Here is a 24,511-nt window from a genome sequence, read left to right as displayed (position 1 = left end):
GGGCTATTGCACATTTTCTGGTAGACCCATGACAGTATTATCAGAGCGGTAAATTTAAGACTCCTTGCTATTCTAATTAAAAATAAAAAAAGAGTATTTCCCTTCATAAGTTAGATTCAGTTTAAGATGTAAGTCATGAAATAATCCCAGGGTGCATAATGAGTCACAGATTTACCCCCCGGGATCGAAATCAAGTGCACCCCTTTTAATTCTAGTGTAGTCCGTGCTCCTTACTACCTGTGTAGTAAATTTGGTGCCTTATTCTACTCGGAAACGTCCATACTTGAGGTTAAGCAACCGGACTGTAACGGTGAATGAATAACAAGACAAAATACGAACACATATAATTTACGTGCTTTATAAAAACAAATGCATCTGAATATTACAATGAAGAGAAGTATATTTCACTAACTTAGAGAAGAGAATCTCAATTCAAAGAAAACCGAGCTATGTTTAGGAATTATTTCTCTGTAATACGTTTTTAGAAACATCGGGCCCATATAATAGTTTTCTAGAGGATAAATGTCAGAACTCACGTGATATTTCAAAATGGCCATCGACGGCGAGACACTCGGTACCGTCAAAGTTCTAGCAGATAATGTGACCACAAGACAGCGCGTTAATTCGTGCCATCGATTATTTAATTAAAGGGATAGTATTCGAGATTCCACTGGAAAATCCAATGCCTAGAAATGAGCAATTCCATGCCACGTTTGGGAAGGAATTGCGAGACCGCGCCAGATTTTTTTGAGAGAGAGCGATGGACGTAATGTTATGATGAACATCAGAAAGTTAAAATAGCAGAATAGAAGAGTTCTTCTAGATGGACTATGGATACTAAACACGACCACTGTGCCAAAACGAGGAGACCTGTGTGACATACCAGCGCTTCAAGTGTAAGATAACTCTATCACAGACAACGCCCTTAGCAGTAATGCTAGTGTAGAGAGCAATGTATAATGGTCAACAAATGATGTAGCACCAGAAGAAATTGATGAGCCCATTCTCAATGTAAATTTTTACGCATGGCTCTTAACCGAGCCATGCGTAAAAATTTGCATATTTCATATGTCATAAAGTGGCTTATCAAATTTATTGAAATAAACAATAGGTAAAATAATATAATAGAAAAAAGCAAAAATCGAAATTTGTATAAATTCTTTTGATAGTACCCTTGATTTTTTTTGTTCGCCAAGCTTTTTTACTACTGCGTCATAAAACGTGGTATTGAGCTTGGCATCCGCTTTTAAGCTGTGGTGGTAGATCTAGTAGATTAATCTGGCATGGACGCCAGTTTCAAACGAAAAATGCATTCACCTCTTATTTAAACACATTCATGGCTTCTGGGGAAGTGTGCCGTCTAAACGTAAATCTAAGGGATAATCGTATGCCTATAGACAAGTTACTGAAGCTCAGTAAACCAGGCAGATGAAAATCCAGGCGAAAACAAGCATAACATTCGAAAGACTGCTTCCCCCAGGGCCAGATTTCGCAGTCTATTCGCAATCAGACAGGCAATGTGACGTATAAATGTAAAAACTGCTATAGTCAAATTGTAGCTGCACTGAATCATTAATAAACCAGACTGTTAAAAATACATATTATGTGAAGGGACATCCCGAGGAGACAAAAGGCTGAAAATAAAATAAAATGTCACAAAAAAGTCAATTAAGCTGTTCATTATCTGACGAATTAATAAATAAACATTCTGTTTGCGGAACACTGCCACGTAAAGCGATGAACTGCTGAATGGAGACCGGAAGTGGAAGCTGTGGTATTCTCTTGAGGATGGTCGTGTCACCGCCAGCATCGTTCAGAGCGTGTCGGATGGCTGTTCGTGACAACTCGCAGAGACTGAACGGCCGAACCACCCTCTCCCGGAGCCACTGAAGGGTCTCGAGTTGTCCTTTTCCGTGATCGATACCCGGGAAGGTCAGCCGGAGGAAGCTCCGGGAGAAAGTCGGTACTCGTTTTGAACACTGTTCGACTTCATCCTGCGTCACTTGGTAACCTGCGGCCACAAAAAGTTTCACCAGATGTGGGTCACACCTCGTGAACATCTCCACCAACAGGCTCCGGCTGTATTTCCCAGGCGCCACGATTTTACAGCCGTGAAGAATCAGCAACATGGCAATATAGCTGTTTTCCAGATTTACAGTGGAAGACAATGGCGTCCACTGACCGTCACTTTGTCCAAGCTGCGCATGATTTTTGATAAGTAGTTCCAGTATAGGTTCCAAGCAGATATACGTATTGCGTTGCGCAATCTTAAAATAGAACACAGCAGTCAAAAAGGGCGACATTTTATTTTTAGACATTGCATTGACATCAGCTCCGTATTGTATAAGTCTCCTAACGACGTTTTCATTCGCAGTTCGCATTGCCTCGTGCAAAGGTGTGCAAAGGTAGGCGTTTCTGGCGTTGACGTCTGCTCCAGATTCACAAAGCAGGTCCACCACCGACTCCATGTTTGAATGAACTGCTCTGTGCAACGGAGTCATGCCATTGAATCCTGCTATATTCACGTCACATCCAGATTCGATCAGAACTGTACAAACTTCTTGACGTTTATGAAGGCATGCCAATAGTAATGGGGTTTGTTGTTTGTGATCCATACAATTCATATCCTGTTGGAAGGCTATCAGAGTGCACACCACCTCCAAATAACCGTACTCCGCGGCCCAGTGAAGAGCTGTCTTGCCGCCATCGTCCGTTTCGTTGCCATGGTAACCGGATGTAATAATTTCCTTCACCTTTTCATCTCTGCCTAGTTTAGCTGCTTCTATCAGCGGAGAACCTCCCTCAACCGACGGCATCTTCTCGGTGTCTGGAAGAAAGTCAGGAAGACATGTTATTAAATAACGGTAAGAAGGTCTGTCGGCAACCTGCGGACGGTCGTGGGTTTTCTCCTGGCTCTGCCCGGTTTCCTCATACCATAATGCTATCGTGTACGTCAAATATTCTTGAGTACAGCGTACAACACCAATCAAATAAATAATTAATAAAGCCGTTTTTACATAAGAAGAGAGCAAAGAACCTTTATTGTTACCACATCCTAAACTCTATATTAATAAATAAGAACTAAACGTTTCATGTGTCCTGTAAATTAAGCGAGCTCCGGTAAAAATGACACTTGGTTAAAAAAAAAAACATTTGTGGGAGGGGGTAAGTCAAAAAGCTATTCCCGAATGATGAAAACCAGTTGTTTTTGTACGAGGTAAAGGTCAGTGTATACACAGTCTGGGTGTAATCTTCAGTCAGTATACATCACGGAGGGCAAGTATTCATCGGGAGAGTGTGTGATCAGCTGCAAGTCATTGACCGGATTTCAAGAGAACAGGGTGTATGCAGTCTACACCACAGACCTTTGAGGATCGTTCAGCGTCACTAAAATGACGTAACCTGTCCCACTTTGCACTTCTGCAGGTGTAAATTATGCCCATATACAGGTATTTTGCGCTCACGTTAGACAAATATTCGGCGATCCCCATTTGCTATTTGATTTTATCCATTCCCACCATTACTTTTATAAATTTCCAAATTGTAACAAAATTATGAGAGTTAGGAGTGAAAGAAAGAGCTATACATATATCTCAGTGATATGTAATATATATGTGTATAGCATACAGGAGTAAAGGTCAAATGTGAATGCATTTTAAATGCTTCTTATACAAAAAAAAAAATTTATTCCATTTTATTTGTTCTCGCATCAAATGCTATCACTTCATCATTTTTTAAAAAATAATTTGAGTGTTATAATTTACCTTAAATGTCAGATGTTCGGAGACCGCATGTCGGAAACCACGTGTCACGCTGTTCCGTGATTATGTATCACGCTGTTCGGAGACCATGTGTCACGCTGTTCGTGGACCACTTGCTGTACAGGTCACGTCGACTATGGAAATGTGGTGAACCGCTGTGCAGGGTATATCTTAAATCTGAAACAATCCACACATAGAATTATCGGAAAGTGAATAATTTATATGAGCCGAAACACACACATTCAATGCGCATATAAATAAAGGAGGAGAAAATCACAAACAAGCGAATAACATGAAGTGAGAACTACATATGTTCCCGTGGCAATCAAATCCACTGTGTAGGCATTTAAGTACTTGGCGGCTTAACTTGAGGAGCTGACCGAACGTTATCCTTATATGTTAACAAATCAGTAACTATACCTACCTGCATTTATGTTGCCACTCGTGGAGTTGAAAAGGCTTGTGCTACCAGGCGTTTACCATGAATGCGGACAACCTATATACTTGTCGTTGTTTCGCCTTTGCTGCCCATCATGCATTAAGGAAACCAGTTGATTGGATACTTGGGTTGTGATTAATATTCATTAGCTATCCAGTTGGATCGGTTGTCTCTCCCTCTTGTATCAATGTAGTAAATGTAGCTATATGTGCTATCTCTGACTTGTTAAAACTAAAATGTGTGCATGTATATGAACAAAGCGTAGGATATATCCAGTCTAAACATGGATTAATTAGCGCCAACTTGCGTCGATTTATTGACCTCACCAAAGACGTGTTTCATGATATCCATCAGATTTGTGAGTGACTTAATCCGGATGTAAAGATGGGGCCTCCGTGGCCGAGATGGTTAGCGTAACAGCCTCCCACCAACGCGGTCAGTGTGAGTTCAAGACCAGCTCATACTGGCTTTCTATCCGGTGGGATACACTTGGAATGGTCTATCAGCGACCTACGGATGGTTTTCTCCCACCAAAATGCTGGCCGCCGTTGTATAAGTGAAATATTCTTGAGCGCCAAACACCAATCAAATAAATAAATGTTAGAGGTAAAAGGATAGGCTCGAAACTATACCCGCACGTACTGTTAGGGACAGTGATGTACACAACACTATACCTGTACGTACTTTTAGGGGTATTGATGGATTCGACACTATACCCGTACGTACTGGACTCAACACCACACCCGTACGTACTGTTAGTGATATGAGTGGACTCAACACCATACCCGTATGTACTGTTAGGGACAGGAATGAACTCAACACTATACCCGTACATGCTGTTAGGGATAGGAGTGGACTCAACACTATACCCGTGCGTACTGTTAGGGACAAGAGTGGACTCAACACTATACTCGTACGTACTGTTAAGGATATAGGAGTGGACTCAACACTATATCCGTACGCACTGTTAGGGATAGGAGTGGACTCAACACTATATCCGTACGCACTGTTAGGGATAGGAGTGGACTCAACATTATACCCGTACGTACTGTTAGATGTAAGGATGGACTCGACAATATACCCGTTTGTACGGTTAGGGGTAGTCATGGGTTCGGCACTATACCCGTTTGTACGGTTAGGGGTAGTTATGGGTTCGGCACTTCATCCCTACGCGGTGTTGGGTGTAGGGATGGATTTACACCAGGTCAATCTATACATTCACATGCAATTTGACGCATACATTGATATTTATCCTGCATACATCCATATTCATCCCTACGACCCATGCCAAAACCCAAAACCCCACACTGAATGCATGTTTAAATGATTACAATATTCATACTTGCCAAATGTGAATCTTGATCTCAGCTATTAGACGCACATGCTTTGATGTTCTACCAGCCAGGGCAGCATCAGATATCCGGACCAGTCCGAGCGCTCAGCCTCCGACAAAGGGCTTTGTGCTAGATCCGTTACAAACTGTAGGCCCACTGCGCAGCATGGAGCCTGGTAATACATGCGCGTACTTTGACCAAGGCTTACTCTCAGCGAAAACTAATAGATCGATATTGCCAGCTGGGTACATTCCCCCTTTGGGCACAGGCTAGCTGATGTCACCGGGCGCAGATTTTTGATGCAGCACTTCGCCTTATTCACTCTTGATCGAAGGTGACATTGTGGTTATAAATTAACATATATATATATATATATATATATATATATATATATATATATATATATATATATATATATATATATATATATATATATATATTACATTTTTATTCCTGTACATACTCCGTGCCATATATAACATGTAGGCTTTATACGACTAACAGTGGTTTCGTTTTCCCCATGTATATACCCACAGTACAATACATATTTATGAAAATCGAGGAATATTGTTGGGAAAGAGTAGTACTACATGGAACCCTACAATTCAGACTTATCAAACACAGACAGGCATTCACCAAGCTCATATATCTTAAAACTAACCTGTATAACGCCTTGAAGGCAATGGTCTTCCCGGGTGTAAATGCGTGTAAGCGTAGGAACTGTCTGTGATAGCATATAGCCTCTCGCGCCCTAGTATACTGCTTCCTTCATCTCTCGGTATACGTATTTATCTACACTTGGAAGCTTAAAGTGGTTGCATGTACCTTTTTGTGATGGCCGAGTTCCTATCTAAAGCGGCTGATATCAATGTCTGGGTTATAGGGATGAGAGCATATAGCATCCTGTAAGCGCTTGCTGCCAACTGGGCGATTAATGGCCCCACATTGCCTATGTAGTGCGCAGTGAGAAATCGCGGCAAGATACCAGTAGCGGAAATGAGTAAGGCTTCGCTGAGCCATCTGCGTGGTGCAAGCTGTCTAGAAATGTTCTGTAACTTTACTTATTTATAACCTTCACATATCAACTTTCCTCTGAGACTATATAGCGTGCTGGCGTGAAGTGCTTGCTTACCCGGAACTCACCCCTCATGTGACTATAAGCGTCTCCCACTTTCGGAAAGTTCCTTGTTCCATTGGGTTATATATATATATATATATATATATATATATATATATATATATATATATATATATATATATATATCTAACGGTATATATACCTACCGCACGGATATATGCCATAACTGATGCCCTATTTCTTTTAAAAATTTGGGACACCTGTTCTGCTCATTTTAGCCAATATATGTGCAATTCTAGTAGGAATAATGAGTGGGGTTTTTTTTGGTTTTTGATACTACATGGTTAGACCATCTAATGAACAACACACTTATATATTTACTTTTCCAAAAGGTTGCTAAAAAACGTAGTATTTTGCTCAGCTCATGCTGGCTTCCTCTCCGGCCGTATGTGGGAAGGCCTGGGCGTGGGTTTCCACCGTGCTCTGCCCGGTTTCCTCCCACCATAATGCTGGCCGCCGTCGTATAAGTGAAATATTCTTGAGTACGGCGTAAAACACCAATCAAATAAATAAATAAATAAATAGTATTTTGCTTTCAATACTACTAATATTTGTTCCATTTTTAAGAAGAATTAGGGTAAGCATCGTACTGCGATGTGTAGCGATCAACACAACGGAAGTGAACAAATATACATTTGATGTATCCACTTTTCTTGTCGCCTTTCTTGTTTTTTAAATACCACTGCTAATGTGGCCAAAGAACAGCCTTTGAACTGAAGAAGTGGAAGTGAATAAACATCTCAGCATTAATTTTAACCAGGTACTGTAAAGGCAATTTAAATCATGGAAATACACACAATTTAATTTATTTATTTATTTGATTGGTGTTTTACGCCATACTCAAGAATATTTCACTTATACGACCAGCATATACGGCCTTTCACCAGTATATACGGTCTTAGACACTATTGTTTTGTGTTTCTGTGAGCCTTGTCAATAAAACAAAATAATTGTTGGCGAATTCATGCCATGTGTACGTGCAATATATATAATATAGACCTGCAGTATACGTTTATACAGTTTAACGTAGGTGCCCGTACTTGTCAACAAAAAATTAATTACTGGCTACCCGACGCTATGTTTAACACAACAGGACGTAGAAATTTCAAGAAAAAAGTCGAAATTTTGAGAAAAAAAGTCGAAATTTCGACTTTCTTATGTCATGGAGCTGGTATCGCAATTAGGAGCAAAATATGCGCATACACCTTGCGTATTACTGCATACGATGTCTCCGTGTGTCATAAAAATGTGTCGTGAACAGGATATCGAAATTTCGAGAGAAAAAGTCGAAATTTCACTCCCAATTTTTTTTACCGTGACAAAGTGGGCTTCTGTACTAGCCCGTTCAGTCAGTCTTCCCCATCCACTGAAATTTTTAATGACTGTAGCAAATACAACACCAGACTAAGTGTATATATATTCATCGGTGAAGTATTCCACATAATGTTCAAAAAGTGTAACTTTTTGTCTGCGTGATGTTGTATAAAGGAGATGTCGTAGTTAAAAGTAAACACAACGGCACACAATTAGAAATTCGTAAGCGCGGCCATGTTATCAATTTTGACCAATCAGGCGCGAGTTAGCTCTCCAACCCGAGAACGCAGCTGTTTCCGGTTACGACACACAAACCCTGGTTTTCGTATTAATCGTATGTGCGTGGGGTACAAGTGACGCGACATCGTGTTCCAGGTTGTTTTAACATTGCGCATTTCAAAATTTCAAATTGAACATTGATTAATTGAGCTATCAAGCACATCAGAAAAAAATGGATGTGGGCGTTAAAGTCTGTTTCCGGCTCTCTTCCTGAATAACTCAGGTTGTAATATTTGTTGTTCTTTCTTTTAAAGGATTTCTTCTGGAGATCTCAAATCAAATCTCCACGTGCAAAGTCCAGCACATTTTTCAAGTTGAGCCAAGGGTAAATCCTCACTAACCATACCGCTAGTAGACGCTCAAGAAAACTGCTCTTATTATACACAAGTGTAATGGTGTAAGGATTTCCTCTGTGCCATCTGGGATTTGAACTCGGGACACCACATCTCAAGTCTATGTCAAGTGAGCTAAAAGTAGACTCCCACTATCTACTGCTATGAGAAGCTCAGGAAATCTGCTCCTGTTACAGTCAAATCTCTACACCAAGTCCAGCATTCTACCATGCAAGGGAGCTAAAAGTAACTTCATTCACCATCGCCGCTTCTACAAATTAAATTGTACTGAATAAAAAGGAAAGGATTCATACATACCTATATTTGATTATTTTGACACCTGTATTGGAAATCAAACACATCAAGTCAGAACTACATATTGCACGGACCTGTGGGAGCTCATCTGGACATGCCCGAAAATATATATATATACATGTATAATATGTTGTTACATTAGTAAACAAAATTTTATTTTACATTATCCTTTCAAATTTGAAATTCTTTCCAAAAGAGAAAGATAATGAAATGTTACAAAGATAAGTTAATGACTGATTTCTTTTGATCATTCCTATTTCTTGGCGTATTGGATACCGGTGATATAGGTCTACAACTGTTGATGAGAACTGCTGAAGAAATGTTGACCTTTAATCAAACACTGCTCGCAGACCCAATGAAGTCTCTGGACTATGTAGTATGATAAACCTCTTTCCTTGGCTGAGCTTATACTGTATTACCTTGGGATAATCATATTCTTGGTGTGCGCATGTGCGGAGTCATACTCCTTACAGCGCAGAAGTCCCTCCCTTCATTCGCTTTACATCACTGTCACTACTAGCAAGTTTTGCACAGAAATCTTGAACAACGCCAAGGTCACTGGGATCACGGTGATGAGGCAGGAAGTGATTTCTGAAATTTCAAAATCTCTAGAGAAAGTTTTGTTTCTATTAATACTTAACCCACATGGATTCTCTCTATCGGAAGTATGATTCTATCGATTACCTAACGTACAGTTTTGTTGATAAATTCTGATTATAGGTGCACGCAAGGACATCAGTGGTGAGGTTAAAGTTAAATGAGCCCACATTCGTCGACCACTCTCCAAAGGTCAAGTTTGCTGAGTGGCGGCAGTGATGTAAGGCGAGCGTAGACAGTGGCTCATGCGCTGTAAGGAGTACTAGTATAATGCGGGTTACAGAGAAATGTTGTGCGATGCTTTGGTATACTCGGCCCTCGCCACCATCAGGTCAAAGGGAGACTACTTTTACCAGAGAAAATCCGCCGTGTACGATGTGCTTTAACGCGGGAAAATTGCAAGTTACTTAAAGTAGGTTTGACGAGTTGATTTAGATTAAAAAAAGAGCCATGGTTTTTACATTTCTGCTGAGAAAACTCGCAGCACCACTGTTTGACGGAGCACCACTGGTCCAGCCCACGTCGAAAGGACCTGGTACGCTAAGGCGCGGAATAGGCCCCGGTCAAAGAAACTGTTCACCTCAAGCAGCCAAACTGACTATAACTGTGGGTGACAGCTACTGACACATTAAGGCAGCTTCTTATTTTCAGTTCTGTTTTACCCTTCTTTTCTTGCTGTTTGGCTACCATGCGACTTATAAAGCTCCAAACAGGCACTGAGGCGATGTATAGTTCATGAAATCCAGTGACACTGAAAGATCTTTTTTTTTTTTTTACATTAGGCACTGCATAATTGTGAAAATCACTGCACCACAAATGTAACTTTCTAAAAAATTCTTGAGCAGATAGTTGAGAACCAATTAATTAAATAAATATATAACAAATGTAACTTTTTTATTCTATGGAGAAAATGGTCAGAATCAATTCGCTCGACACTGAGCTGTCGGTGTGCAGTTTGTCAGGCCTTGCAGTGAGTATCTACATGTACTTTAAATATGGCTAGTGCCGAGGTCTACATTATGGGAAGTTGGCGGCCAGTAACTGTGACTTGCTGACGTCGCTTGATACACGTGATCCTCCAGTGATGTGAAGCATTTCATCTCACATGGACCACAACCCAAAGTTCTGCTGCATAATGGCCCACCCCAACCTGCTGCTACATAATGGCCCACCCCAACCTGCTGCTGCATAATGGCCCACCCCAACCTGCTGCTGCATAATGGCCCACCCCAACCTGCTGCTACATAATGGCCCAACCCAACCTGCTTCTGCATAATGGCCCAACCCAACCTGCTCCTGCATAAGGGCCCACCCCAACCTGCTGCTGCATAATGGCCCACCCCAACCTGCTGCTGCATAATGGCCCACCCCAACCTGTTTCTGAATAATGGCCCAACCCAACCTGCTGCTGCATAATGGCCCACCCCAACCTGCTGCTGCATAATGGTCCACCCCAACCTGCTGCTGAATAATGGCCCACCCCAACCTGCTGCTGCATAATGGCCCACCCCAACCTGCTGCTGCATAATGGCCCACCCCAACCTGCTGCTGCATAATGGCCCACACCAACCTGCTGCTGCATAATGGCCCAACCCAACCTGCTCCTGCATAATGGCCCGTCCCAACCTGCTGCTGCACAATGGCCCAACCCAACCTGCTGCTGCATAATGGCCCACCCCAACCTGTTGCTGAATAATGGCCCAACTCAACCTGCTGCTGCATAATGGCCCAACTCAACCTGCTGCTGCATAATGGCCCGTCCCAACCTGCTGCTGCATAATGGCCCAACTCAACCTGGTGCTGCATAATGGCCCAACCCAACCTGCTGCTGCATAATGGCCCAACCCAACCTGCTGCTGCATAATGGCCCACCACAACCTGCTGCTGCATAATGGCCCGTCCCAACCTGCTGCTGCATAATTGCCCAACCCAACCCGCTGCTGCATAATGGCCCACCCCAACCTGCTGCTGAATAATGGCCCAACTCAACCTGCTGCTGCATAATGGCCCAACTCAACCTGCTGCTGCATAATGGCCCACCCCAACCTGCTGCTGCATAATGGCCCACACCAACCTGCTGCTGCATAATGGCCCACACCAACCTGCTGCTGAATAATGGCCCAACTCAACCTGCTGCTGCATAATGGCACACTACCCACCCTGCTGCTGCATAATGGCACACTACCCACCCTGCTACTGCATAATGGCCCAACCAAAACTGCTGCTGCATAATGGCCCACCCCAACCTGCTGCTGCATAATGGCCCACCCAAACCGCTGCTGCATAATGGCCCAATTCAAACTGCTGCTGCGTAATGGCCCTCCCCATTATGCAGCTCAGCTCGCAGTTTTTTTTTCCCTTTTTCCTCTTCACGGTATATATACACTATTCGCCATGACCAACATAACTGTGACATTACAATCACACGGACTGAATTGGCAACTGGCTTGTAGAGTGATAATCCGATCTGTTTCTATCTAGCGGAGAAACACTGAACACGTGTAGGCCTATCGCTTAACCCTCTTCACAAAACCATGATTTTTCGGATATAAATTCGGCAAAGGCTTTCAAGCAGTCTAAAAATGCGACAGAGCCTCTATCAGAAAGCAAAAATGCCTTGAGATCAGCTGTATGCCTTATTTTTCCAACATGCATTTGTGAATCCGCAAACAACTTGAATCAGTATTGTGACAAATCTACCACAAAACTGAATTATGACTAAATCTGTGACGTGCTCTACGACCCCATGCAGTTCCCAATTCAGGCGCCAGTTCGTATATAGTTCGTATCTCCACCAGAGAAAAGCGAAACTAACGTCACCATTCTAAAACCTAGTTAGGCCGGGAAAGTGGTTGAGAAAACAACTGAAAAAGGTAGTCGGTTCCCCTCATAATTGTAAACATGTAACTCTGATTTGAGTGGTACGGTCTCGAGAGTTACTCTTGCTCCACGTAAGAGATATAGGTGTATTAGGGTAGATTTACCAGACTAAAACGGGCACCTAGAATTATGCGATAAGTATTAGTTGGATGAGAAAAAAAAAGTGTGTAAACGGCGGCAAAAATGGGAAATATGAGGTTATAGGTGCTTTTCTTAGCACTATAAGTACATATGTAGACCTAGTTGTGGAGTGGGGTAACTCACAGAGCAACGCAGTTGCGAGAGAAGCATGTGTCAAATCGTCGGTAAGGAACATTTACAGCTTTTTTCTCGCGTATTATTGAAACTTCCCTTGCGTAACTGGACGTCAACCGTGTGGTCTCCGTAATTAACTAGCTGAGACTTGCCGAACCAAAAGGGTCCATGTCAATCAAGTATACGTTAATAAAAAAAATAATAATCACTTCTTCTATCATTGCAGTCAGTAAATCATCGATTCGGTGGCCACAGTGGGGTAGACCCTGAATATTTATGTTAGGGAAGATCTAATGCGCGAGTGAATAGGTGTAAATTAATGTTCCATACCGGCATTCCAACACATTTGGGGCTGTTACCTTCCGTAACGCTTGCACATGCGTTGCTCGATGAGAGTTACCCCACTCCCCAACTAACCTGAAAGTACTCAAACACGGTGCACAATTACCATTAGCAGTTAACTGGGATGAAACCGTCGCTTTTATTTGAAGAAATCGTGCGCAAAATATTCTCTGTCACTTCCCCACGGTAATTTTCGTGGCTCGGCGACTTACTCGAATCAGAGATACACTGTGGGCCAGCTCGAAGCGGAGAAAAGCGAAACTAATGCTACCATTGTGTATATACATGTAGGTCGTGTGCAGTTGTAGTTAGGCTTAGTCATGATCGTCTGTGGAATAAGTATTGTACAACGTAAAATGTTATTTGAGCTTAAAAAATGATTTTAACCTAAAGTTGCCAATTTAGCTACCTATACATCGTTTCAGCTAAAAGTTAGCCTATAGACCTACAAATAATACAGAGAACCCGTACGTTAAATACGCTACACCATTTATTTTTTAAGATGTTGCTCACGATTTTCTTCAGCTTGCCAAAATTTAATCATTGGTTTTCAAAGTCCGAAACTAGTCATTCTACAAGGGACGGGTGCATTGTACATGGGCCTTCTTGCAGATGGATGAGTAAATTTCAACCTGTCGCACTGTCACGTGCAAATGATTGCCTCTATCAAGCCAGCGGAGGAGAAGGTACGTGATTGTCTGCCCACTGCTGTCTACCGGCGCGTATGCCACGCCAGAACTGCCCATCGCTAACATCAACGAAAACGATGTTGTGATAGAGTAAAATAAGATAAAAGAAAATGTGCGTACCGTAAATCTGTTTGAACGTATGTTTATTTGCTGACACTCCGTCATATAGTTATACGCCTCTGAAAGGGCAGGGTGGGAGGGGGCGTAATGGGGTGAGTATTTTGGTTGATGTAAGTGGGAGTCAGTCCTAACATGTAGCTAGTCCCATCCTGCGGGTTCTATCTGGTTAGTTCTGTATATGTACAAACAGGAACTGTCAACAGTCAGAGGTTTGATCGAGTTGCTATAAGAATATTACCATGGATGGTAAGTACAATCGGTGAAAATTCGTTTGGGCGCATAATACAGTGGCTGTGTCCGAAGTGCTACAGCTAGCCATCATGTAATTCTAAGCATTTCTCAACCGAACAACCACTACAACAACAACATCACCATGTTATTCTGAATATTGTGAAATATCTTATTAACTTCTCCGAAGTACTACGGATGATCGACCGGATCATTTGTAAACTAAAGTTTTAGTTTAACTAGCTGTATACGGTGATAGTTACGGTATACAAAATGTATAAAACAGTATGTGGGTAGGGTCACCGAAAGGGATCTGAGAGTGAAAGGCCTGTTTTGTTTTCAGGTCTGACTCATTAAGTGGAAAATTCAAAAATTTCTACATGTTCTGGGTCATGTCATTGCCTCCCAAAGTAAGACAGAATTAGAAAGGATTTAGTTGGTATGTAGTTTTGATAGGCTATAAGTCCTGTGGATATTAGGGCAGGGTTATTTTTGTGTATCTGCTGTTACGGTCTCCAAAATAGGGACAAAGGTGGAGTCAAGTACAGGTTTGTACACTTTCTGGCAAGTGTTACATATGGAAACGGTTTAAGGAAGCTGCATAGTTGCAGATGGTTTGCCTCTCATTCCAGCAATGCTGTTACAATAGGGATGACCTCCATTGAGGTCACTCTCGTTTAAAGTGTGTTTTTAGGAGTAAGCTGTGGTTAGATTGGGCATCAAGAAATCGTTGATGGCAAGTTTTAGAGTTAAAGCAGCATAAGCTAGTTGAAGACCTAACTTTAAGATAGATTTTAGTTACGTAAACCCAGGATTTACCAGGAGGTAAAGATTCTGCCCTAATTATATAGCAAACATTTCTTATGTGAAATATTAAATATTCTACCTTTAAGCTTTAAAACATTGACTTCAGAGTTGGTGACTTCAAAGAGAGCCTTCCATTGATGTGTCAGATTAACCAATATAAGGCAAAGTTTAGAGGGTAGAGACAGCTTCAGTGGCCTAATGGTCAGAACATTTCATTGAATTTTAACAAAATGACAATCTTTGGTCATTGTCCCTGTAATGTATTATCTGTCTCTCTCTCTATTTCAGAATGCCATCTATACTTTTGAAAATTTTAGAGGAAATGATCTGAATTTCTTTCATTTTTCTTATGCTTTAATTCCTTTTCCATGTTTCTGTCTTTCAGATATGCTGTTTCAGCTTCGGGTATGTAATTTACTAATGTATATATTAAAACTTTGAAGACTGTCATTTAGGTTAAATATGTATATATGGATAGGTAGTTCAAACAAAAATTTTGTATCCATTTCTGTAAGAGTTGCAGTGAATCTTCAAAAACATGTACAGTTATTGTAAGATCTGCTTTCAAAACTGCCTGAAAGTTGTTTACACTTCGGATAAAGTAGAAGACAACTTTTCATGTATGAGAGCACGCTATCCACCCAGAGTTTATTTGGAAGAGCCCAGCTTGGCTTGGCCTTCACAGGTGAAAGTCGTGGCAAGATGCCAGCATATATTTGTAGACATTCTATGTGGTACTTGCCTTTCCTACGCTTTCTAGGCTAAAAAGTCAGCAGGTCTTTTAGAACTTTTCATTCAGTATCCAAGTGCATCTTTTTATGGCCAGTTGAATTCTGTTTGGACAAAGGGGTCAGTGACACTCTTCTCTTTGTCTGCCATCACCTTTGCCTGACATCCAGCATTCCACTGGCAGACATGCAGGTGACGCCCTGCAGGGGGTGTGTTATGACCATTCACAGGCTGTGATACAACTCCAGTGGGTGTGATAAGACAACATGTATTAATTGGGGTGTGAAAATGCATTGTAAACCTTCAGCCTTCCATGTAAGCAGAACTCAGATATAAATGACAATTTAGTGGTTTATTTTCCATCAGTTTGTTTGCTTGGATGTGGGGTTGCTAGAAATAGTGTTTGCACAGCTTCTGTCACATTTTCTTTTCACATATGTCAAACATTTCTGTAATGTTTGTAAAAATGAAACATGCAAAGTTCTCTCTGTTTTCTCTCTTAGTTCACAACTAAGCAGTTGGAACGTCTGGCCAAAAAAGCAGAAAAAGATCAAAAAGTTCAACAGACAAAAGTCAAAAAGGTGAGTTTATGTAATCATGTATGTATTAAGTTCAGCATTTGAAATTTTGAGCAGCACAGTGAGAGGCTTTAGTAGGACTGTATTTAAACCTGATAATTCCTGATGTATGGTTCGACTGCATTGTAATATATTATTATGGTGTTGAGCGGAGCATACATATACACAGGAACTTTGGATGCAGCTTAGCTGATCATATGGAGTCAATACCAGTGACCTTATGACTTTAGGATTGAACTGCATACAGAGAAAAAGTCCAGTTGTTCTCACCGGATTGATTACCGCATTCGGATCCAGTATGGCTGCCATCGGCCATCTTGGATTTCTGATCCATCACTTTTTTATTGGTCATGTTGGTAGGGGGTGGTCAGTTACTGAGCTTCTTTTTTTTTGTTTTGATTGAATAGGCTATGTCTTATGGTTTAAATATCTTATCATACTAAAAAGTATGAAATTCAGATGAAGTTAGGTACCCTAGGCTCGTTTCCAGGGGGCTTACCAGCTGGGGATTTGAACAAGCAATCTCAGCGTTACATGACTGTGCTTCTACCACTAGGCTAAAGGAATTGTATCAAACATGTCAGTCACTATCAAAAAAAATATGCTGGCGATTCCACTGAATGTAGTTTGTCCACTCCAGCAAATTTCTCCAATCAAAACAGACGAGCTCACCAATCAAAAAACAAGGAATTATGTTCACCTGTGACATTTTTTTTTGTGTCATAAGATTTTCTAGGTCACATGACATAACTTACTAACTATGACAGAGAGAAAAATCCGTTTTGTGTGTCTGCAACTATTCCGAGAATATCACCAGCGTATTTCGCCAGCGGAGAAGTTCTTTGTCCAAGCGTAAAATTCTGCCTACTGTGTCCCTGGCTTAAACCTTCAAAAGCCAACCGCCTGTGACTGGACTCCACATGCTGTTCGTGTCTCAGCAGTGGAACCATCTGTTGTGGAGTCATTATGTATAAAACATGTGATTCAGCCGCGAAATGTAGTTATATGTGCCATGTACAATATTTGGTACCAGCAGAAAGTTTCATTATTATTGAACAATAATGTTAAATGTTTGTGTGAAATTGGTTAATTTGTAGTGAAGAAAGAGACTGGTAAAAGCTAGTGTTGTCGGCTAAGAGGGAATCCTCGCTCTTCTCTCTAATAGTCTATATACTGTGGTCAAATCCATGTGTGTTGGCCTAGAATTGTGCCATGTGTAGTTTTGTACTTTACCAGTTTTTGGTCATTGTGCAAAAAAAAAAAAAAAACATTTTAAGCTTATTTTGTAGATAATGAAGGAATGTTTTCTTCTTTTGTGTTCAAAGGCTTTGCAACAGAAGAATGTGGAAGGTGCCAGGATATACGCAGAGAATGCCATTAGGAAGAAAAATGAGGGACTCAACTTCTTGAGGATGGCAGCCAGGGTTGATGCTGTTTCATCTAAAGTGCAAACAGCCTTAACCATGAAAGCGGTGAGAAGCTGAACATGTAGTTCCCAAATTATAAATTTAAATCAGTTTAATCAAATCTCATAATATATAGTGTAGTAGATTAATAAATAAAGATTAAATGTATGTGATGAAGGACATGAACTCGAGCTAGTTTATAGGTACTAGATTACTGGAAGCTAGCATTGAATGAATGCACACTTATGCAGACTTAAAAAGAGAAACACTACCTTTATGGCAAGTAAGGGAAAAGTCAGATTGGGTAATCTCCCATTCTACGTGTTACAGATTTGGGGATTAAAAAGGAAGATTGCTTTATTATCCGAGTATACTGGCCACTTGATAATGCGATTTCATGTTTTATGCTGTAACTTCTGCGCATTAATGCCTTTCAGAATAAAAGACAATTGGTATAAAAGTAAATCTGTTTATTCTATTTTAGGTCACAAAAGATATTGCTGGTGTGACAAAGGCACTTGACAAGGCCATGTCGTCTATGGATTTAGAAAAGGTAGGAATGTTATTTGTTCTTTTGCTGTGATAAACTGAGGTGAGTCCTGTCAGTCTCTCATGATTTTTTTCTCAGGTTGAACAAATGCATTAACTTCTGAGGCTTTTACCTTGCTTTTCAAAACATTTGTCAGTACACTGTAGACACAGATATACATATGTGTATGCCAGCCATGTTTTTTTTCCAAATTAAAGGACCAGGTCAAAATTTTAATCATTAACTTTGGTAAGGTACTTTCTGTTGTTTTACCCGACATTTGCTTTATAATACCTTACCAAGAATTTATGCTGTCAAGCAATATTTTGACCTTGTTACACAAGAAATAACTATCTTAAAGTGATTTGACATTTTGACTTATTAAGTCTAAGATTGCTTCATGATCCAGGGACCTGATATATTAAAGCATTGAATTGGCCCCAGTGCAATGAAGTGTGCAGTTCTCAAAGAGAAACTGACTATAGCTCTGACTAATAGCTGCTGCTACCAAGTCCTTTCTCATGCTGTGTCACTGGTAGCAATTCTCTGCCATACCAGGTCCTTTCTCATGCTGTGTCACTGGTAGCAATTCTCTGCCATACCAGGTCCTTTCTCATGCTGTGTCATTGGTAGCAATTCTCTGCCATACCAGGTCCTTTTTCAGCCATACCAGGTCCTTTCCCATACTATGTCACTTGTAGCAATTCTCTGCTATACCAGGTCCTTTCTCATGCTGTGTCACTAGTAACAATTCTCTGCCACACTAGGTCCTTTTAGCCTTTAATTCCAACCCTTGCTTTGTTTTGTAGCATTATAACTGAGGAATGAACTCCTAATTTTAAGCCATTTATGTGTTTGTTTTTTCAGGTTGAAAAGATAATGGCCAAATTTGAGACACAATTTGAAGACTTAGATGTTAGGTCACAGGTGAGTGTGACCTCTAACTCATACTATAACTAGCTTTTACCAAAAAATTGTGAAATTAATGTTCGTCCAGTTTTAAGGTCTCCTGTACAAACATGGATACTGTATGTCTCTTAAATTTTAGCATTTTTCATGTGACACATTTTGCTTGATTCTGATTGATTTATTGAGCTTATAGTCCCAAATAAGAGAAGGTTGTTGTTTGGTAAATTTCTTGTCAGGAAAACATAAGTGTTGGTATTAAAAATGTCATTTTTAGGCCTTTTTGTGCTTTTGACAATGTGTGTCTACATGCCAAACTTTAGGCAAAATACAGAATACAAACTTTTGTTTATAATGAAGGGGCTAATAGTAAAGCCTTCACCACTCCTGCCCTAAGAAAGGAAGTGGAAACCCAGTGGAACAGAGTTAACACCATGTTCCAGAAGAATTTACAATGAATAATACTATTTAAGCTCTGTAAGTGAACTCCTCGAAAACAAAATCTTTGTCAGTTTCCGTAAATTTGCAAAGTGCCTGCTAATATTTTACTGTCTCAATCCTGATGAGTTAATCTAGCCTGTACAACATATAGGTTTTTGCACTGATGCAGCTCTGTAATTTGTCATCCACATATTATGGTCAGAAGATCACATAGCCATCCATGTAGGCGTATGGTTCGTGCACAGTCATTGTCTTGTGCAATGCAGAATGTAGTTTAAAACTTTTTCTTCATTACTGAATTATCTTTACTGATCAATTAATGAACTGTTAGCATTCACTCTGAGTACATAGTAATGTTCTTGGTGCCACAAGAAACATGAAGTTTTATGAAGCATACTTTACCAAGTCATTATCTTTTTGTTTGGTTGGTGTTTTATGCCCTACTCTAAAATATTTCACTTATACGATGGCAGCCAGCATTATGGTAGGAAGAAACCAGGCACAGCCTGGGGTATACCTATGACAATCCGCTGGTTGCTGCCAGACCTTCCTACATACGGCCGAAGAGTATCATTATCTAATCAACTACATTAAACTTGAAAAGATTAATTATTACCACAGCAAAAAATATTTCTCAACAAAGCCATACAGATTGTGATGTATACTTTGATTTTCGTGAACATCTACTTTTGCTTTACTTTTGCAACACATACCTAAGTTTAAGTCCTGCTGACCAGTTTAGTATTTTAGCAGCCCTTAGCTAAAAGTACTTCACATGTCTACGACATACATTGTCAAGTTACCTATGTGTGCTTATTGGCCCCATTACAAACTGATTAAATTTGAGCTAACTCTTGAGAAAACAATGTGTTTGTCAAGTGATCATACTTTAGGAGTCTCTGTGGTCCAGAAATTGCATAGCAATGGGTGGACATCTGTTTGCTTGACTGTCATATTTTGAAATTTAATGGTGTAATCATTATAGCCATAACGACTTGAAGAATTATATCTGTATATTACAGTGTCCTTCTAGGGTCCTCCATGGCTCAGTCGGCTAGAGCAGCATAATGACCTAGGAGTCTCTCACCAATGCTGTTGGTGTGAGTTCAAGTCCAGCTCATGCTGGCTTCCTCTCCGGCCGTATGTGAGAAAGATTTCCAGCAACCTGCGGATGGTCATGGGTTTCCTCCCACCATAATGCTGGCCGCCATGGTATAAGTGAAATATTCTTGAGTACGGTGTAAAACACCAATCAAATAAATAAATAAATATAGTGTCCTACTTTATTTTAGACGTAGACATTAATATGTGACTCGATACATCCCTTGGTTATTCAAGCTTTTGGTGTTCTTTTAGTTCCTTGTTTTCATGTCTTTATCTTCCATGCATGTGGTGTTTTTCATTGCCAGACTCTTGAAGATGCCATGGGTACTGCAACTACACTTACTACACCTCAGAACCAAGTGGATGCTTTGATACAAGAAGTAGCAGAGGAGAATGGATTAGAAATAATGGACCAGTTGAAGGAGCTTCAGCCTGGCGCATCATCCTTGCAGGCATCTAAAGAATCCAAACAAGAGGATGATTTATCTCGAAGGTGGGTTCTACAAGTACACGGTTATCTGGGCAGTTCCATCTTTTATTCTCTGTTTCTCAAAGTCCTTTAACTTCTTTAACTGTCCCTTATATACCAAGGAGGTCACGTGTTATAATACAAATAAACCATCAGTTTTTCCTCTAATGGCAGAAAATCATATGTTGTCATAGCTGACCAGACTTGTCCTGTCTTGCAAAGATTTATTTTTATTGGCATAAGGATGTGATGACAATAGATGATTGACTCTCAGATAAGGGTTTCATATTTGGAATGCCAGTTTTACTTTGGGGAGAACGTATTCCCCGTTTAAGCTGAGACTGTTTCAATCAAATGTCCTTTTCCCATGGCAGCAAACAAGAATTTGAAAGGTTGAAAGATGTAGTACATTGCAGTAATCATCCATTTTCGCGCATGAATTTCAAATTTGGTATACACAGCATTACTGGGGCCCCCGTGGCTCAGTTGGTTAGCACACTATAGCGCAGCGTAATGACCCAGGAATCTCTCAAAACACCAATCAAATAAATAAGCACAGCATTACTTGACTTTTGGGTGAAGAGCAATTTAGGTTAGGTTAAATCAGCAAGTTGTAATGCCCGAGTTTCACTCAACCACGTAGAAAGCTTTTAACCCAAATGGGAAGGGGTGTGCAGCTTTCAGTAGTTATTCTTTACTGTTTTCTGTTTAGTGCGTTTTTAATTGCCCGGGTGATTTTGTCTGCTGGTTGTTCAAAAAACATATGCCTTCTTTATCTGCAGGTTACAAGCATTACGGAACTGAAGCTGTGTCCCAGCCTCTACCATCTGCTTCCTCTCCAGTTTAGCCAGTGGACAGTGCTTTTTTAGATGATGTACAGCGTCCATGTATATACATTTTGTACATTGAGATGTACATGTATTCATTTTCACAACGTTAAGAAGCACACTGTAAAAAATTTATATTTACAGGGGTATTCGTTTTTTTTTTTGGTATGTTATGTATATTTATTATCATTCCTGTCATTTCTATCTTTGCCATATCACCTATCATGGGTCAGTTCATGAAGTGTACTTAGTGCTAAGTAACACTTGGCTAAGTACGCTTCATACTCTATTTCTTCTAATTTTTGGGACACCTGTTCTGCTGATTTTAGCCAATATATATGTAATTGTAGCAGGAATATTGAGTTTCATTTTGCTCATGTGGTCAGACCATCAAATGAACAACATAATCATATCTTTACTTTTCCAAAAGGCTGTTAAAGAAATGTAATGCAACACTTTGACTACTGATATCTGTCTCAAAGATTAGAAAAATTAGGGTATTTCTAAAACATACGTTGCCATGGTAGTTAAGGGCTTAGGTGAGCTTCATGAAACTGGGCAGTCATCAGCTTGGATTCTAACTTCTGAGTCCTCCACAGATCCCAGTTGTTGAGTAAATATTTTGACAGCTGACTGATACATTAGCTATAGAGCCCTTGGCCAACCAACAAGGTTGATTTGGTACCATAGTCTGAGAATCACTCTGTTGCTTCTATGCGTCTGGTCCAACAACAGAAACAAAAATCTTTTAAGAAAAAAGATGTCTCCATTTTCAGTCTTTTCAGTTTTCTCCATGGATAGCTTGAAAACACAGCAAAACAATATGGCACTGAAGAATAAAATGATGAGAGATTGTTTGCTGAACAATACGCCTGTGCACTGTGAAATTTGCCTTGTTGTTTTGTTCGTAATGGATCATAAGTTTCAGGCCTCACTTCTCGGCCAAGAATTCCCATTTATTAGCCCATGTTTGAAGAACTTTGTGCTATTAGATCTACAAGCCACAAGGCTGGAAGCTCTGTTGTAATTGTTCAATGTTATTATTATTATATCCTCTATAAATTGCTCGGCAGCTGATACTGTGAAGAATCGCCGATTTTTACTTAAGTGATGATCAAGGTCCAAGAGCTTATTTGCTGCGCTGAATTGTTGGAAGTCGTGTAGATAGAAAGATCATGGTTTTGATGGAAAGTTATGATAAAAAAAAAATTGTCTTTAATTTTTCATTTTTGAGGCATAATTTGCACCTCGTTATTACCCATCTATTTTATGCATATTTTCCGTCAAGCAGTGGATGGGAATTAACAGAAATGCTGTCAACGATGAACTTACCTGCTTAGTGAGACCATTATTGTGCCCCTCATGCTGGGTCTGTTTTCCCCAGAACAGGGTTGTTTTGACATTCATCACTGTTGATGTCACGATTGTTTCTGGACTGACTCCTCAGGTATGAGGAAATCTGCTGCTTAAAGCCATTCTTATGGTCAAGAAGAAAGTTAAGAAGCTTTTTATTGTACCTATGTGTTAAGACTCATCGTAAACTGTATACTAGTATTAAGAAATGAAAATCAAATGTTTCATGCATACTTGAAAGTAAAAAACTCTTGAGTTTTGGAAATATGAAAATTTTGTTGTCTGCAGGAAGATAGTGTATTGTTACTTAGCCAATGCAAATATATATGTAGGTCACGCCACCTTTCCTGCAAGCTACGTACAACATAGTTGAGAATAGGAATTACCTAGGATTTGGTAACATACTGTATTCACCTCATAGTTTAACATTTGTCAAGTGACACATTTTGCTTGATTCTGACAGATTCATCCGCCATGTATTCCCACTTACAAGTTCTTTGTGAAATTTGTTTAATTTCTTATCAGGAAAACTTAAGTGTTTGAAGTGAAAGTATCATTTTTAGTCCTGTATGTGCATCTGAAAGTGCGCTTATACGAACAGTGACAGTGTTTATCTGGTTCTGAAAAGATTTTGGTTTTTTAGGTTCCATTTAAGGTTGTTATGTATGAGGCACATGGGTGAAGCAAAATAGATACAGTATACTGGTAACTGGAAATTAAGTAAAATTTTCATTTTTGCTTTATCATTGTATACAATGATATAATATGCAAACATATTATGTCTAAATGAGATCTGGAGGAAACTTCTGACACTTTCAACTGTCATTGCTTGAAATAAATTGAATGGCCTTATTTAAACTTCAAATACTTCACCGTTTGGGCTATAAATATCTATAAAAAATGTCGTGTTGATGGAAACTTTTGGCCAGATTTACCCACTGTACATACTTGTATAAATGATCATCAAAATAAAAAAGTATCTTTTTGAAACAGTGTGTGTTTATTGCAGTTTTCACGTGTAAGTAGATTATATAACATTCATCAATTTGTTGTGGAATGAAATGTGGCTGTATAATGAAAAAACAGAGGTAGAAATAAGTTTATGCAGCTAAAACAAAGTAATTTAGTCATTAAAGTCATTAATCTTACTGTTGGTGGCATTGTCCATCTTGTAAGGACTAGCTCTATCTGTAAAACATTAGAAGTTGAGTTGTTAGTTGAGATTAGACTCTGCACATATCTGTGGCTCACCTCTACTCTTTACTAGTACCGGTAGTTAAAGAGTGTCAACTGGGAAAATCATGAAAACTGATTTGTTTTGGCAATAAATTTTCCCCTG

The 24,511-nt window shown here is 40.0% G+C and overlaps 2 protein-coding genes across 7 annotated transcripts; one reads left to right on the top strand and one right to left on the bottom strand.

The window, feature by feature from the left end:
* Positions 1–342: 342 nt before the first annotated feature.
* On the bottom strand, positions 343–6,403 carry LOC135465688 (serine/threonine-protein phosphatase 6 regulatory ankyrin repeat subunit A-like). Of its 5 annotated transcripts, none has more exons than XM_064742997.1 (4): positions 6,196–6,403; positions 5,543–5,857; positions 3,765–3,938; positions 343–2,827 (listed from the first exon to the last, which is right to left on the bottom strand). In XM_064742997.1, the coding sequence occupies exon 4, from the start codon at positions 2,814–2,816 to the stop codon at positions 1,665–1,667; it is 1,152 nt and encodes a 383-aa protein (XP_064599067.1). In that variant the 5' UTR covers positions 2,817–2,827; positions 3,765–3,938; positions 5,543–5,857; positions 6,196–6,403; the 3' UTR covers positions 343–1,664. The 5 variants fall into 5 exon arrangements, with proteins under 5 accessions (XP_064599067.1, XP_064599066.1, XP_064599068.1 ...); XM_064742996.1 differs by having other exon boundaries at positions 5,547–5,857; XM_064742998.1 differs by lacking the exon at positions 5,543–5,857 and adding an exon at positions 4,186–4,285.
* A 7,547-nt stretch (positions 6,404–13,950) lies between these two features.
* Positions 13,951–23,982, top strand: LOC135465615 (charged multivesicular body protein 1a-like). 2 transcript variants are annotated; one of them, XM_064742892.1, is made up of 8 exons: positions 13,951–14,041; positions 15,216–15,235; positions 16,063–16,140; positions 17,463–17,609; positions 18,028–18,096; positions 18,940–18,999; positions 20,829–21,016; positions 21,775–23,982. In XM_064742892.1, exons 1-8 carry the CDS (start codon positions 14,035–14,037, stop codon positions 21,794–21,796), a joined length of 591 nt encoding a protein of 196 aa, XP_064598962.1. In that variant the 5' UTR covers positions 13,951–14,034; the 3' UTR covers positions 21,797–23,982. The 2 variants fall into 2 exon arrangements, with proteins under 2 accessions (XP_064598962.1, XP_064598963.1); XM_064742893.1 differs by lacking the exon at positions 13,951–14,041 and adding an exon at positions 14,465–14,571.
* Positions 23,983–24,511: the final 529 nt, after the last annotated feature.

The sequence above is a fragment of the Liolophura sinensis genome, chromosome 5, assembly GCF_032854445.1.
Source record: "Liolophura sinensis isolate JHLJ2023 chromosome 5, CUHK_Ljap_v2, whole genome shotgun sequence".
In the NCBI taxonomy this organism is placed as follows: domain Eukaryota; kingdom Metazoa; phylum Mollusca; class Polyplacophora; order Chitonida; family Chitonidae; genus Liolophura; species Liolophura sinensis.
Note: the sequence above shows the minus strand (reverse complement) of the source record. Positions and strands in the feature narration are given on the sequence as shown.

Excerpts from the sequence above, each read along its gene's own strand:
- LOC135465688 (XM_064742997.1), bottom strand. The coding sequence starts at position 2,816 with ATGCCGTCGGTTGAGGGAGGTTCTCCGCTGATAGAAGCAGCTAAACTA.
- LOC135465615 (XM_064742892.1), top strand. Across the intron at positions 16,141-17,462 it reads AACAGACAAAAGTCAAAAAG|GCTTTGCAACAGAAGAATGT; the intron begins GTGAGTTTATGT and ends TTGTGTTCAAAG. Across the intron at positions 18,097-18,939 it reads CGTCTATGGATTTAGAAAAG|GTTGAAAAGATAATGGCCAA; the intron begins GTAGGAATGTTA and ends TTGTTTTTTCAG.